Source organism: Lepidochelys kempii, chromosome 1 (assembly GCF_965140265.1).
Source record: "Lepidochelys kempii isolate rLepKem1 chromosome 1, rLepKem1.hap2, whole genome shotgun sequence".
Taxonomy (NCBI): domain Eukaryota; kingdom Metazoa; phylum Chordata; order Testudines; family Cheloniidae; genus Lepidochelys; species Lepidochelys kempii.
The window spans coordinates 262237427-262253819 of NC_133256.1; the positions used below are offsets into that span (position 1 = coordinate 262237427).

Here is a 16393-nt window from a genome sequence, read left to right on the forward strand (position 1 = left end):
GCATTAGTATCTCCCATGGCTTTGATATTTATCAGAAGAGCCAAGGTTTTCCAAAGGGATGAGGGATTTGGATGCTTCTGTTCTTAGGGTGCCCAACTTGAGGCATCTTCAATCAGCCTCCTGTAAGGCATCTCAGATTGGCCTCCCCCAATCACTAGTCACTATTGGGCAGCTTGTTTTTTGTTCTTAAAGCAATGACAGTAATAATTCAAAGGCGTACTTTACGAGAGATCAGAGTGAAGTGAAACAGGGACAAGGAAAGGAAAAAGGGCCGTTGTTGACAAGGGCAGGCAATTTTAAAGTAGGGTACTGACGGCAAGCCTCTGCTGAATAGTCATCCACCCTTCCCAAATGATCCGTCTGAGCCACATTGCTTTGGACTCCAGTATGTGTAAAATGCTGCTGTCTGCTGCCTTGTCTATAGAAATCAGTTTGAGATCCAGAGCTCAGGCTGCAGAACCAAATCAGGAAGTCTACACTGCAACTACACAGCCTGACAGCCCAAGCCATGGGAGCCTGAAATAGCTGGCATGGGCGAGCCATGGGTTTTTAATTGCACTGTAGACATACCCTTAGGTGCCTAAGTCCCAGTGAATTTCAGTGGGATGTAGATTCCCAGGTCACATGGGCACTCTTGAATATTTTGCCCCTACTTTAATCTTGTCCCCTTGTTTGAACAGAAGTCAATGGCTCTGCCCTGGCCTATCTCATGGACTTGACCTCTCGGTATTTCCCTTCCCACTTCTGCTACTTTGCTGTTTCTTTGTGCTTCCCCACAGTCTTGGCACTGCTGGCACAAGAACCTTCTCCTTTACAGTGCCTGCCATCTGTAACATCCTTCCTTGATATCTCTGACACACACACTGGGCAAGGACTGTTCATGCAGGCTGGGATTCAGTGGTCCATCCGTTATTCATCAAAGCACCTAAGCATGTGCTTATCTTAGAATCATAAATATACCTAGATCATCTCTGACAAGTGTTTGTCTAACCTGTTCTTAAAACCCTCTGGTAACAGAGATTCCACAACCTTGAAGCACATGGCTAAGACCCACTGAAGTAAATGCTTAAGGTTAAGTGTGTGCTTAAGTGCTTTTCTGAACTGGGGTCACAGGCAGCAGCCTTAGTGCAGAGACTTTTCCATTGCCTGCTGTCGTTGAAGGGGGTATAGGCAAATAACCTCTTCCCCTGAGGACCCTTCCCAGGGGTTGGTTCCTTTCTGGGTTCACAACACTGCATGGGGGGCAACATTCTGACTGTTTCCATTAAAAAAAAATTACAAAAACTTTCCTGTTCATATTATATTCTATGAACCCTTTTTTCTTTTTCTTTTACAAGATGTATATTTTGGGTCTATATAGCTTGGCAGTGTCCCTTTATGTGGCTTTTTCTACATCAGCCCTTGGGATTTCAGCACTGTGGTGACTGATGACAGCTGGTTCTCCAAGTGACTAGAGAAAATAATGCTACCTGAAGATTGACTTCTCTATATTCCCCCTCAGGGGCATTGTGCAGGTAATGAAGAAGTACTAGGTACAGAGTGGGAGAGATTCAGTGACTGGGGACATTCCTTCCAATCTCTAACTTTTTTTTATAAGGACATTTAGTTTATTTTTTCATAAACTTACAACAATCTACCAAAGCACAGAAAGAGCAGAATGGGCAAAGACTACATCAAAAAACTTCACTCAATATGGAAAAACAAACGTGGATGGAAAATACAAAGAGAAACACTTGGTAAGAGGTATTCAATGCCACCTAAGGGATTTAGATGCACAGCCCCCATTGCTATTAATTGAAATGGTGTGTCTAAATCCCAAAGGTCACTTTGAAAATTTCAGATTAACTTTCAGTTTGGTTCAAATTGTGTCTTTGATTAGGGCTAAAACCAGAATGTAAATACTTTTTTTAAGAAGATGAGTTTCTTTATATAAATGTTCTTCAGCTGACACATTATTTATCTGTGTGGAATGAAAACTGAAAGAGTGAGGCCTGGACTCCACACAGAAATTGCACCAGTTTAAGTAAAGGTGTGATGTTACACTGGTTAGCAGACTGGTGTAATTATGCGTGCTGACACTCTTGCATTGTGTTAAACCTGGCTTACATTGTTTTTCCTCTTCATTAAGCTAAATTGACGTAACCCAGGTTCAAGCCTATCGAGAGTGTTCACACATGCACACAATTGCTCAGTTGGCTCAGAGCATCTAGCCCTAAATCTGATTTCCACTCTGAGATTGGCGGAGGATGAGGGTCTGACTTCTGCAGTTTGGGAGATCCAGGAATCAGTGTATGAAAACCCATTTCCATCTTGCGAGCTCTGAACACCTTGTTTCAAATGGCACATACATGGAGTGACAGCTGCTGTAACCGAGCCCTCCAGGTGGGGAGGATCATTCAATCTCTTTGGCAATGAGGAGCTGTCTCATAGCTGCAAATCTGTCCAACAGGATAGATCCTGGCACATAGTGAGGGCTCCAGTCTGGCTCTGCAGGTCAGAACTGAAGACTCTGCCAAGCCTCTGTGTCTTGGCATTTACATGTTGGCACTGGCCAGTGCCATACTGACCTGCTGTCTCACGTAATGGCATATGTGTGTGTTAAGCTCACTCTGGCAGCTCAGCTTACATGTGTCAGCTCGTAGAACAAAGTCACCAATACCCCCACTCTCAGTAGTTTGGTTCTTACCTTGACTGTCTCTGGTTTGTCCTGCGACGGGCCAAAGGAACGATTCAAAGAACTAAGCACATACTGTGACCAGATGATGACTAAGGAGGTGATCTGATTAACCACCTACAAATACTGTAAGGGTGGAAACAGCAAGGAGCAGAGGGAGGAATTATTTAGGCTGGACCACAGGGGTATAATTAAAGTCACTGGATAACACTGAGCAAAGGCTGAATGTCAGGAAACATTTCCTAAGAGTGATCTCTGCTAGACTGTGGAACTGTCTCCAAATGGTAGAAACCCCATTGCTTGAGTCATTCCAAACTGTACAGCTTGCTGAAGAATATTTGGCATAGAACAATTCTGAAAGGGCCAGAAGGAGGTCAGGATCATTAAATAGAGAATTTTCATTTCTAATTGCGAAGAAGTATACAGTGCTGGTCTCTCCAGAACCATAGATACTGTAGTCAGATCAGATAGCATCCATTTACCTATGCACAAAATATATATATTTGGGGAGAGGAGAGGTAGATTTGGCTGTTACAATGGTCTACTATCAATATGAGACTGTGTGTGAAACAGAAGTCCCCACATGGGGTTCACCATGGGAGATCTTCTCAGCAGGGCATGAAAATGCTCCTGGCACTCTTCCCACCCCCACACTACACACCTGTCCAAAGGTCACAGGCAGTATGGCCTTTAAAGATGGGGGAGAAGGGAACGCTGTTTACTACAGATGGCTCTGGACCTCCTTCAGACTATGAGGACATTTGGATCTGGATCCAAACTTTGTGGCTCAAGGCTGTATGTAACTTAATGGGGAAGGAAATGGCTGAAAGAAAAGGAACAAAAAAGTGACTATAGGGCCCAAATCAAAAATAATTTAAGTTAGTGAAAAGACGCCAGTTGACCTCAGTGGGCTTTGGCTCAGGTCCATAATACATTCCACAATAAAAGAGAAAATACTAAGGGAAACAAAACTGAAAGCTAAAGAGAAAGCCAGACTTGGGGGAGAGAAATAGAGAGGGGAAATTCAGAAAAGTTGAATGTTAGAAAAATTAATTGGTGGGAAAAAGACTGAGAAAGAAAGAGTGATGGAGGGGAAGAGAAGAACTAAACTCATAGGACATGTAGAAATGTTTTATTATTATTGCAGAGAGAAATTTGTGTAACACGGTCAGAATGTAACTGGGTTTCAAATATGGTTAAAATAATCTAAATTGCAGCAATTTTCTCCCTTCGGACTTTCCAGAGTGAATTATTTTCATTCCTGTCCTGAATGGATCTTGCACAAATCACGGGGTGGCAGGTTTGTTTATTCACTCTCAGATATCAGTAGCCTCTGGGCCTTCACTTTCTGAATGTATTAATATTACTCTTTATCATTATTAATTTCATTTATCAACATCCAAAGTGTACAAACAAATAATAAATGTCCAGGGCTTGCTCTGAATAGCTTATTATCTAAATGAAACACAGCACTTTCTGGGGCTGGGACTGTCTCTTCATCCTTGCTTGGAAAGTGCCCAGCACAATGGGGTTCTAATTCTGATTGAGGCTACTGGGCACTACTGTAATAAAAATAATTAATAATAACAGCATAAGGGATGACAGTGAACAAAGGAGTTGGGGCCAGGATAGGGGAGGACAAGGGCTTGAGCTGTGAAAATGCACGGGATGTGCTTTTTGTTACATACAGCGTGCAGGTTTTTAATACTTACAAATGTCCAGGGCAGTGCCGAGAGTGAAGTCTGGGGTGGAGGTCTGCAAAGCAGGGGCTGGGTGAATAAAGAGAGCAGAGGAGAGATTTAAAGGAGGTGTGAAGAGAGATGTGTGGTACAGGGGTATGGAAGGATGTTCCAGGCAGCGGGGCCAGCCTGACAAAAAGCACAGAAGCCCAGCTCTATGGAGAGACTTAGATATTGCAATGCTCAGCATCACCGTCCCAAACTTCTAGGCACCTAGAAAATCACTGGAACAACACTGCGATCCACAAAGCCGATTTAGAGGCCCAGGCTCCCTACACAATGAATGTGGAAGGGAAGTGCCTACAAACGTCATCCACAAAATCAACATGTTAGGCAGAGAACCATCTTAACTAGCCAAAGGGCGATGCAGACGAGAGGGGTGTTTCCTAAGCCCTGCCTCTCTCGCAGAGAGAGGTACCTAAGTCTGGGCTAGCAGTCCATTGCTGGGAACCCCTCTCCTGGAATCTGGCAGCTTAGGGGCCTATGGCTTTTCTTCTAAGAATCAGTTAGGTGTCTGCCTTGCTACACACAAAGCAGCTGGAGGAGAAGGAGGAGGAGGTGTTGCCCACTTTATATCTCTTAGTTCAGTGGTTACAGCGCTCATCTGGAATGTAGGAGACCCAGCATCAATCCCTCCCCCCCGCCCCCCGCCCTTTCTGACAGAGGGGGAGAAAGCATCTGAGCAGAGATCTCCTGATAGTAACCCTGCTATTTCAGTCCTTACCCACAGCATGGCCAGAACTGGAACCCACGCTGTCCTGCTAATCCTGACCTACACCTCTTGCTACTCTGGGTTTGGGCCTGTGACAGTTGTCAGGGTACTTCAGGCTGAAAATTATCTTGTCACCCCCTTCCTCCAGCATGAGGGAGTCTTGCCTGTGCTTAGCTAGGTGCCAGCTCCCTGACACCGCCAGTCTTCTAGCCACCCAAGTACTCTTCTCTGGGCTATGCTAGCCCTTACTGTGCCTTGCAGGTTAACAACAGGTGCACCCCAATCCACAATCCCCTTTCAAGTGTCCCCCTGTAATGTCCAGCCCCTGTCACTGGCTACTCTATGAAATATCAGGTATGCTGTTCTGTCCCGAAAGGAACAATATACACAGCAGCTTGTAAGATTCAGCTCTGATCCAGCACTTTGCTTAATATAATAGCATTTCAATAAACTTATTTTTGTTTTCTCTATATATTACCAAAGGTTCAAGTGATAGTAAGTCAGGATATTGGAAACAAAAGGCTCCATATAAAACAAAATCATAACATACTTTCTAGAGACGAATGTTAATTAACAGGTTAACTTCCTGTCTAAAGAAGTTTCTTGTGCAACAATTTCAACCAAGGTTGGTTGAGATCCCGTTTTCATGAATGTAAATACACTGCCCATTTACTTCCTAGATGCAGGATGGGGGGGGGGCGTGTTTGCCTTCTATTTATACTCTCCCCAAAAGTTCCTTGTCTGTTCTCAGATATAGGGTAACCACCTGTGGCTTATTTTTCCTGTGTGCTACTTCACATCTCTTCTTTGGCTTTGTATGTAAATTGTGTCCACTGTGTTACCTTACAATGATTAATTTACATCTTGACAGAGATAGGTGAATTAACATCTGGTCTGACAGGACTCGTTTTTCCCCCTCAGCAGGTCATTCATACCTTGATACAGAATCTGAGAATGCATTTTCATCATACACACATAACTCCTTACATTACTTCTGGGGGAATTTTGTGCCAAAAAATTAAAAATTTTGCACCAAAAAATTAAATATTTGCTACACAACATTTTAGAATTCTGCAAAATACTGCATATTTTATTGTCAAAAATAACACAATATAATCTTGCCATTTTCCATTATGTTGGTAATTTATTTCAAAATACCTCTCAGCAAGTATGTCTGTAACAATACAGATAACAAAAAAGATTCAGGAAATGTTTCTGACAAATAGATTCCTTATTAGGCATATTAACACAGAACTGTGAGTAATAATTCATTTAAATTACAATACAGAACTGTATTTCTTGCACCCCTCAGAAGCAGTGGAAAGGCTTGGGGGAGTCAGGGGTAATGGAGCAGCTGAGGGAGAGGAACGTAATAGCTGGGAAGGAGCCTGGGAGTGAACCAGGACGTTTGTTGGGTGTGGGTGGGAGAAGTATGGAACAGTTTTTTTGGGGGGGAGGGATTTTTAGGGAGTTGGGGAGCCTCCCCCATGCAGATCGTGACTGACCTCTAGCCTCTCCCATTCAGTCAGGCCCATCTGCCCCTGTCCCCATGTGGCCTGCACTCCCCTCCCATTCAGCCCCTGGCTCAATGCTGTCATCCCACTAGCTCCTGTGCCCCCATCCCAGTCTGCCCCCCCACTAGCCCTTCGAACCCATCAGTGTGACCCCCCAGCAGCCCTATGTGCCCTGCTCTGTCCCCCCACCATCCTCTGCCTCCTCACCTGGCCCTGTGGGTAGGGTGCTGTGAGGAATGCAGTCTCTGCCCCCTCCCTATCCACAGCTGGCTGCTCCAGCCCCTGAACTGGCTGCCCTCTCTTCTGGTGCCAAACCAGCCCCTTGGGGGCAAAAGATGTAACTGCATCCAGCATAATGTATTTTCTGCAGGGAAAAAAAAATCTGCAGGGGACATGAATTCTGCATGTGCAGAGTCTCCCCAGGAGTATTACATTGTATCTCTACATACATTTCACAACAATATTAGTAACAAGTGTTACCCTGGCTTTCATTTAAGTCCTCACATGACATTCTTTATTGAACCAGAATGTACATACCAGAATCAAGATATTCCTGTAACCCCATTGTCAGTTGGTATTAAGGGATTCTTTGGTCACAGGACTGTCACACAACTTTGCGAATGGATCACAATCCTGACTTGCATCCCCCTACTATTTCAATCCTGGGTGTCTGCTTAAAGCCACCTAACATGACATATGACTTAAACCAGATCTGAACTTCAGTTCTCAGAACTGACAAGTTAGTGTGTTGAGATAAGGCTCCCATTAGTCCCACCCCTTCCTTCCCAGAGTTCTCCTCCACTCTCACAGTTCATTTAGGGAACAGCTAGTGTAAAAGATTAAATATACTGAAGTATTTTTCTCCACCATGTAAACATAGAAATAAAACTCTTCTTTGGTGTAAGAATATAGGAGTTCCCTTTCCAAAACAGCTCAGTGGCTTGTCTAGTATGGTATCCCACCTTTTACCCTATTTGAACAAACCAATGGCCCAGCTAATCCAGCATCCTCTCACCTGTTATATGTAATGCCAGATACTTCAGAGGCGGGTGTAAACACCTATAATGCATCTAACTGTACTGTACTATACCAGTGGTGAGGTGAATTTCTTCCTGATCCCACTGGTGATCTGCTTATGCCCTGAAGCATGAGTGTTGTCTTTGTATTCATTGTCTGCCATAGTACAGACTAAGTTAAGAAGTTAAGCATGGTTCAGTTAAGGTTATATTCAGGATTAGCAAAGGGTTAATATTAGAGTTAAGTTTATGCTTAGCATAGTGCTCAGGAGGGTGACTATAGTTAGTGTTGTAGTAGGGCAGTGTTTCCCAAACTTGGGACGCCGCTTGTTGGCTTGGAAAGCCCCTGGCAGGCCGGGCCGGTTTGTTTACCTGCCGTGTCTGCAGGTTCGGCTGATTGCGGCTCCCACTGGCCGCGGTTCACCGCTGTAGGCCAATGGGGCTGCAGGAAGTGGCACGGGCTGAGGGACGTACTGGCCGCCACTTCCCGCAGCCCCCATTGGCCTGCAGCGGTGAACCGCGGCCAGTGGGAGCCGCGATCGGCTGAACCTGCGGACGCGGCAGGTAAATAAACCAGCCCGGCCCACCAGGGGCTTTCCCTGAACAAGTGGCGTCCCAAGTTTGGAAAACACTGTAGTGGGGCATTAGGTTATGGTTAGCACCAAAATCAGGCTTATGATTAGGGATGGGTCAGGGCTAGATTTGATTCAGAAGTGAGGTTAGCAATGGAATTAGGGTTATGATTAGGAATATGGAATTTGAAGACATGCTACCTGGGACTGTGACCTCAATCATAGATTCATAGATACTAAGGTCAGAAGGGACCATTATGATCATCTAGTCTGACCTCCTGCACAACGTAGGCCATAGAATTTCACCCACCCACTCCTGCGAAAAACCTCTCACTTATGTCTGAGCTATTGAAGTCCTCAAATCGTGGTTTAAAGACTTCAAGGAGCAGAGAATCCTCCAGCAAGTGATCCGTGCCCCATGCTACAGTAGAAGGCGAAAAACCTCCAGGGCCTCTTCCAATCTGCCCTGGAGGAAAATTCCTTCCTGACCCCAAATATGGCGATCAGCTAAACCCTGAGCATATGGGCAAGATTCACCTGCCAGATACTACAGAAAATTCTTTCCTGGGTAACTCAGATCCCACCCCATCTCACAGGCTAAGCAGGGAAGGGCCTAGAAAGCATTTGGATGCAATACTTCTGAGGTGCTGTAGGAAGTGATGTTGGCAGTTGAATAGGTGATGTGCTTCTTCCTGAGTCAGCAATGAACTAATTTCCTAGCAAGGTTCCCCCTAAGATGGTATCCTGATAGCAAGCACTGTGCACTCAGCTATGTGTGCAGAGCAGGGGAGGCTTCCTGCACCAGTAAGAATCTTCCTCCTAGCCCGGAGAGAGGTCTCCACGGTTTTTCCTCCTGTGTCTCTCTCTGGATGAAGCAAGGGGATGTTGGGACTTCCCTTCCTGCTGCTGCCTCTGGCTGGGGGGTGGGTAGAGCTCATTGGAGTTCCCCTTCTGCCTGTTGCTGCCTCAGCAGCTGACACAGCTATGGGGAAATGAGCTGGACTGTATAGCTCCCCCTACGTTACCAACAAGAATGGCTAACGGAATTCCAGTTAGCAGGCCTCACTCTGTCCTCAGTTCCATCTGGGTAACTGTTTTCCAGCCTACAAGATTAGCTAGTTACCTTGTGTACTGTTCTAATGACAGCCTATTCATAGTTACATTTGTTAGATGAAGGATAAGCTGTTTTGTGTACTTGACGTATTTCGAAATATTGTATAGAAGTATCTGCAATCACTGAGCTGTACTTTGTCCACACCTCCATATAATTTTCTATTAATATTTGTCTCAGATGTAATCTGTATAAAAAAACAGTGTAAAGTGAAGATCCCATGGCATTTTTAAGTGTATTAGCTCTTGTGTCCTGGCTGAATTCCAACCTGAGTAATGACTTTCTGCCTACTTAAATTCCCTTTGCAGTTTCAACTAGAGAAGTTGTTCTTCCCTTCCTGTCCTAACAATTGTTGTGTAACATTGCTCTGCCATGCTGACTAGATAGCACATTTCAAGAAAAGGGGTGGCTGCATTTTAATGGTGGGTGAAGTCAGATTATAGGCTGTAAAACCATTTTAGCTCACCACACTGTGGTATATTCTCTCTCTCTCTCTAAAATGTTTTATTGGCCAAGCTTGAGCTTGGGATGGCTACATTGCTCAGGAGTGGCAAAACCTGGATTATGTTTGCCATCCTAAACGACGTCCAAACCCCACACAGAGCACATTTGTGTATCCTGAATATGCCACATAATTTACAGAAAAGCCATTTTAAAGAACTTTTATACAATATACCAATGATATTTTGCATTAACCTCCACCTCTGAAGATAAACACCTTGGATGCTAAACCTGGTATTATTAATTGTGAATAAATTATTTAACCAATGTAGCCCTTTTTATGCTAGTGAGCCTATCCTGATTTCTGCACAGATATTTGTTATTTGCACATATTCAGTGAATAGTTTATATGAACAACTTTCAGCCAGTGGGGGTTTCTGTAAACTGCTCCCTTTGCTTCTGCTCCGTGATTGGATGATTGAAACTTTATTCATTTTTTTTTGTTTAAAAACAATGAACAAGGAATATTCTTGTTCTGGCGCAAATACCCTTTGTCATATGTGAACAGAGGTAGCAGGAGTAGCAGCCATTACCTGAACATTTGTGTAAATAAAACCTATTCACACGAGAAGTGGATAATAAAGGTTACAAACCCAGGCAAACCAATCGTGTTAGGGCTTGTCTACACTTAAAAAGCTGCAGTGACACAACTTTTTGTTATGAAGACACTATCTATGCCAATGGGAGGATTTCTCCCATCAGCACAAGTAATCCACCTCCCCGAGAGGTGGTAGCTAGGTTGAGATGAGTATTCTTCTGTTGACGTAGTGCTGTCTATACTGCTGGTTAGGTCAGTTTAACTGCATTGTTTGGGGTGTGGATTTTTCACACCCCTGAGCAATGTAGTTATAGTGACCTAATTTCCTAGTGTAGACTAGGCCTTAGAATCTGAGCAAATGTTTAGGAACACTTTTTGCAGTCACTGACCCGCAAAGCTTAGCACCACGAACCCGGCTATGCAGGCCTTGCGGGGGTGGGGTGGGGTGGATAATACATTTCAGAAACTGTGATGAAGTACATAATTGTGATTGTAGGGTCTAATTTCTTAATTTCTCTACTAGGGAAAGAAGCAAATGACTTATCCCATTGAAAGAGCAGGGATTCCTGGCTTTCTTGTCCATTTTGAGGCTTGTGGGATTATCAGTCCTAAAACCTCTCTGGAGTAACCTGTAAATTGCTGAGTTCCTTTCTGCCCATCCGATCCAGGAAGAAATTAAAGATTCCATGGCTTTGATGGGAAGAAAAATGAAGGTAACTGTGGTGTGTTGCCCAACATTTCCTCCTTCAAGAAAACAAGTCTGAGTGCAAATACAGAACAGCTGCCATGTTTGTCTGCCTACCTCCTGCATTGCTAGTCTCCATCTCAGTGCTTTGTAAAGCATTTCAAAATAATCAGTATGAAAGGGGTGTGCTGTAAAACCAGATTATATTCTCTGGGCATCACAACTAGCCATTGCATAACCAAGTGCATTATAATGTGTGAAAATAAGTAGAGAAATCACAGGAGACGTATTTTAAAGAGAACAAATATAACATTAAGGCGAGTGAGCGAGAATAGAGTGCATTAAAGTTAATAAAGCATTGCAGTTGTGAGGACCAGGTTTCACTGTGAAGGAATCTAATTTAGCAACTTGTAATTGGAGGATAACAGTCCTGCTGGAATGAAGTTAGCTATTCATTTTGCTGAACTCTTGAAGTGTCTCACTCCTTCTTGTGAGCTTGTTCTCAGAAGGAGAATCCAGTAAAAAGGCTGGAGCTGATCGATGTTTCATATGCACAGGAGGTCAGCTAGTCCAACCCCCTGCTCAAAGCAGGGCCAAGCCCCAATTTTTGCCCCAGATCCCTAAATAGCCCCACTCAAGGATTGAACTCACAACCCTGGGTTTGAGCAGGCCAATGCTCAAACCACTGAGCTATCCCTCCCCCTGGTCTGTTCAGCCTCTAAGTGGATTTGGTTCCCTCTGTGAATATTTGTTATCTGTTTATTAATTTAGTAATATTAATGCAGTGTGTGTGCTCTCCGCCTGCCCTGGGCAAGAGAGACCAGGAAACTGAACTTAGGTCTCCTCCATATCAGGGCAGAAAACTGGCCTTTAGGTGACCATGCAAGCAATATTGTCCTGTTAGCCTCTGGCTCTGTTTAGGACAACAGAACATATAAAGGAGGGCGGGTTGTTCTCTAAGGTCCTACCAGTCTCATTACAGCTGTTATGCATATCTATCTGTGTAACTGGCGAGGGGAGGAGATTTTGATAGAGGTAAGCAAAATAATGAATGGTATAGACAGGTCCAGTTGGATCCTCCTATTTACGCTCTCTCACAATACCAGGGCAAGAGAGCAGCTGGTGCAGTTTAGAAGACATCCTGGTGTACGCCATGTTTGTTTAACCATTGCAGAATGGAATCTTGAGGTGAATAGCTTAATGAGCTTGATAGGGTTGAAGAACAGTCTTCCATAACCTGAAATACATACAACTGCTTGAGAAAGTGATGTGGGTGTTTGGTCTGAGCGTGGAACGGAGAACCAGGAACTCCTGTATTCTAATTCTGGCTGCTCCTGACTTCCTCTATGGCCACAGGCTAGTCTGGAACAAAGCTCTCTGTGGTGGTTTGCAGATCTGTAAAGTGATGATAATACTATTTACCTTAGAGAGGTGCTGGGAGGATTAATTAGTTAAGGTTTGTAAAGTGGTAAATAAATGCTAAGGATTATTACAAAGAGACTGGATAAAACCTATAAACTATACTGTAGGGAACGGTCCTGCATAGGGATAGACTGATGACGGAATAGGACTCTTCCATTTCTAACTTCCATGGTTTTTAAAAAAAGAATAGACATTTGCAGGTTATGAATCATAGTAACATCTGTGGATACACTAGAAATTAAAATGTATGAGATTTATTTATTCTTGTGCTTCAGAGCAAAGAGGGTCACCATCTGGTGTAGAAAGGAAAATCTCCCCCATACTATAACAATCTGTAATTGGCCATGCGCACTATCAACATTTGGCCCCACTTCAACCCCTTTTTTTTAAATAAGTGAATTTAGCATTGGTGAAAGGGGCCCAAATGACAGTGTCACAGATTGAAGTCCTGTATTTATCCCCAAGGTAAGTGGATTATGGGCCATGGCAGCCCCTGCCAATACATCCCAGCCTTGACCTGGAAGGATTATACTGAGAGCTGAGAAAGGAGTTCTGAATCCATGACCTAAGTAGGCGTTGACTCTTTGCTTATAGTACCTAAATGTGGGCAAACTGGTGCCAACTATGTGATAATTGCTTTTGTGCTGGGGACACACATTGAGACATAGGACTGACATCTCCAGCTCATTTCATGTAGGTAACTGGACGTCAATTAGAGGATAACAACTTTCAATCACTGTTGACTTGGGCCTGAGATGAAATGCAGGCTTAGAGATAATGTGCTTTGTATTTTCTGGCCAGTCCCTTAAGCCATCCAATTCCCTCCCCGCCACTTCCTCCCCTCCTCTTAATTGTCAAGTAAAGGTTGCTCTCAGATGGCCTGATTCAAAACCATCTGAAGTTAACGGAGAGACTCCTGTTGATTGGGCTTTGGATCAGGCTCAGGGAGTGGATATCAGACAAGATGGACCAACGGTTTGATCCAACAGGAGGTGATCTAATGCAATGCTTGTCAACCTTTCCAGACTACTGTACCCCTTTCAGGAGTCTGATTTGTCTTGTGTACCCCAAGTTTCACCTCATTTAAAAACTAGTTGCTTACAAAACCAGATAAAAAATACAAAAGTGTCACAGCACACTATTACTGAAAAATTGCTGACTTTCTCATTTTTTACCATATAATTATAAAATAAATCAATTGGAATATAAATTTTGTACTTACATTTCAGTGTATAGTATACAAAGCAGTATAAACACGTTATTGTCTGTATGAAATTTTAGTTTATACTGACTTTGCTAGTGCTTTTTGTGTAGCCTGTTGTAAAATTAGGCAAATATCTAGATGAGTTGATGGTACCCCCTGGAAGACCTCTGTGTAGCCCCAATGAGAAAGACTGGTTTAATGGACTAGATGCACCAATGACATACATTAGAGGCTGAGTGCTATACTGACTTCTCATTTAATCTCTTCCTTTTCTCTCTCTCTCTCTCTCTCTCTCTCTTTTCTTCTCAGGGAGTGTAAGAGCTGAAGATGAGGCCCAGGGCGGAGTGTTATTCTCCAAAGTTTTGGCTGGTGCTGGCAGTCCTAGCAACGACGGGTGGTGGGGCCCGTGCCCAGAAGAGCCACCCCAGTATCGGCGTTGCTGTCATCCTGGTGGGGACCTCAGACGAAGTGGCCATCAAGGACGCCCACGAGAAAGATGACTTCCACCACCTCTCAGTGGTGCCCCGAGTGGAACTGGTGGCCATGAATGAGACAGATCCCAAGAGCATCATCACCCGCATCTGCGACCTCATGTCAGACCGGAAGGTTCAAGGTGTGGTGTTTGCTGATGACACAGACCAGGAAGCCATTGCTCAGATCCTGGACTTCATTTCTGCCCAGACTCTCACGCCCATCCTTGGCATCCACGGAGGCTCCTCCATGATCATGGCAGACAAGGTAGACATTGGCTTTCTTCCATTATAGATCAGGAAAGTGGGGTTTGGTATCCTGAGAAATAACATAGCCAGTGGTCTGCAGATGGAATCTCACTTGGCCAAATGATTATGTGCTTGGAGAGAGTCACTTTCAAGGAGAGATTAAAAAAAAGCTAGGTGTGTATAGTGTGGCTGAATTACATCTATAGAAAAGATGCGAACTGTGTAGAATTATATGAGAGAGACAAGCTGGGTGAGATAATATTTGTTATTTGGAGCAACTTCTGTTGGTGAAAGAGACAAGCTCTTGAACCCCACATAGCTCTTCTTCAGCTCATTCTTCAGGAATTATATGAAGCATACAAAGATCAAGGAGAGAAGGGAGTTGCTAAAAGGGATCTGCAAAGGATTTAAATATTTTATTCTTTTTTATGATGTTTTGTGACCATTTATAACCACTGTATTTTTTACTTTTTGCCTTCACTGGTTTAGCTGGAGAATCACTTGGGGGTCTCAGGATGTTTACTGTGAACTCTCACATATTAAATTAGTTATTGGGTTAAATAGGTGTTAACCAAAGTGTCAAAACACAAAACCAACCCCTCTCCCCCATACAAAAAAAAACATCCAAAAACCCAACCAGTTTGGCTAACAACCCTTTCTAATTTCAACTGTGCATCTTTCATTCTCTTGTATTGTATTGTCATAATTTCGCTAATTCTTCAGTCACCATAGTATACCAGTGCAGACAAGTCCTGAATTTTGAATGTGAAAAAACAGCAGGCCTGATTTCCTTTGAACTGCAAGGCAGGTCTCAAACTTGTCCCTGTAGAGTTGCTAGGTAGGGGACACCTCCATGCTGCCACTCATGATCTGCTCTGGCAACAGACCAGGGGAAGTCCCACCTCATGGGGTCTGACAGATGGCAGAATCATGGCTCCTGATTGACTCCCTGCCCCTTATCCACCCAAGAGGCATTCTAGGAATGGTCCAGGCAATAGTATGGGTCTCCTGTGGCTTCCACAACCACTCCTGTTCTGGAACTCCTGGTTTTGACCTTGGCTGATTTGGATCTTGCCTCCTGACTTGGATCCTGAAACCTGACTTGGGCTCCGATCCTTGATATTGACCCCATCCTGCAACTTGACTACAAACTCCTCTGCTATTCCCTGCCTCAGGTTTGACTCTGCTCTCACCAGCCTGTTCTGCTCAGCTGAGAATTCCCCCAGCTTGAGCGATCTTCTACCTGGTATAAAGTCAATGTAGCTGGGCCTACATCTTGGGTGCAGGGAAGAATCTGGGCCAACAACTCTTCTTTGGCAAAATCTTTTCTGGTCTTCTTTTATACATCACAAAGCAAACAAGAGTACAAGCCATTTTATTCCTTTGCAGGTCACCTTTCAGGGGATCTGAGAGACAGCAAGACATAATTTGATGTAATTGAATGTGGTGGGGGGGTGGGACTTAAATTGGATAGTAAGGAAACATTTCCTTGGAGTGAGTTCTATTAGACTGTGGAATTTGGGTGGGCTGAATTTTTTGTTGTGAATAATTTTTTTCCATTTTTTTTTCATTTTTGGGACTAAATTAATCACAAATATATTTCTCAATCTTTAATCAGCTTTAGAAATAGGGATAGCTCAGTGGTTTGAGCATTGGCCTGCTAAACCCAGGGTTGTGAATTCAGTCCTTGAGGGGGCCATTTAGGGATCTGGGGCAAAATTGGAGATTGGCCCTGTTTTGAGCAGGAGGTTGGACTAGATGACCTCCTGAGGTCCCTTCCAACCCTGATATTCTATGAAAAAATGGATAAGTGATATTCAGGAAGTAACTGAGTTAATACAAAATAATCGCTGAATAAATGACTCTCAAATAATCCCCCCCCCCCCCTTTTTGCCCAGCTCTATGTAACTCAGGCAACAATTCTGTGGCCTTGATTATCCACTGCCTTGCACCTCGTGAAGTCATCTACACCTGTGCAGAACGGGT

At 43.9% G+C, this 16393-nt stretch overlaps 1 protein-coding gene across 1 annotated transcript in view; it reads left to right on the forward strand.

Moving 5' to 3' along the window:
* Positions 1-16393, forward strand: part of GRIN2B (glutamate ionotropic receptor NMDA type subunit 2B) — a 276730-nt gene that overhangs the window by 37658 nt on the left and 222679 nt on the right. The window contains exon 2 of the mRNA XM_073327319.1: positions 13998-14426. Coding sequence (XP_073183420.1) covers positions 14016-14426 — 411 coding nt within the window. The 5' untranslated portion in view covers positions 13998-14015. The remainder of the gene's footprint in view (positions 1-13997; positions 14427-16393) is intronic.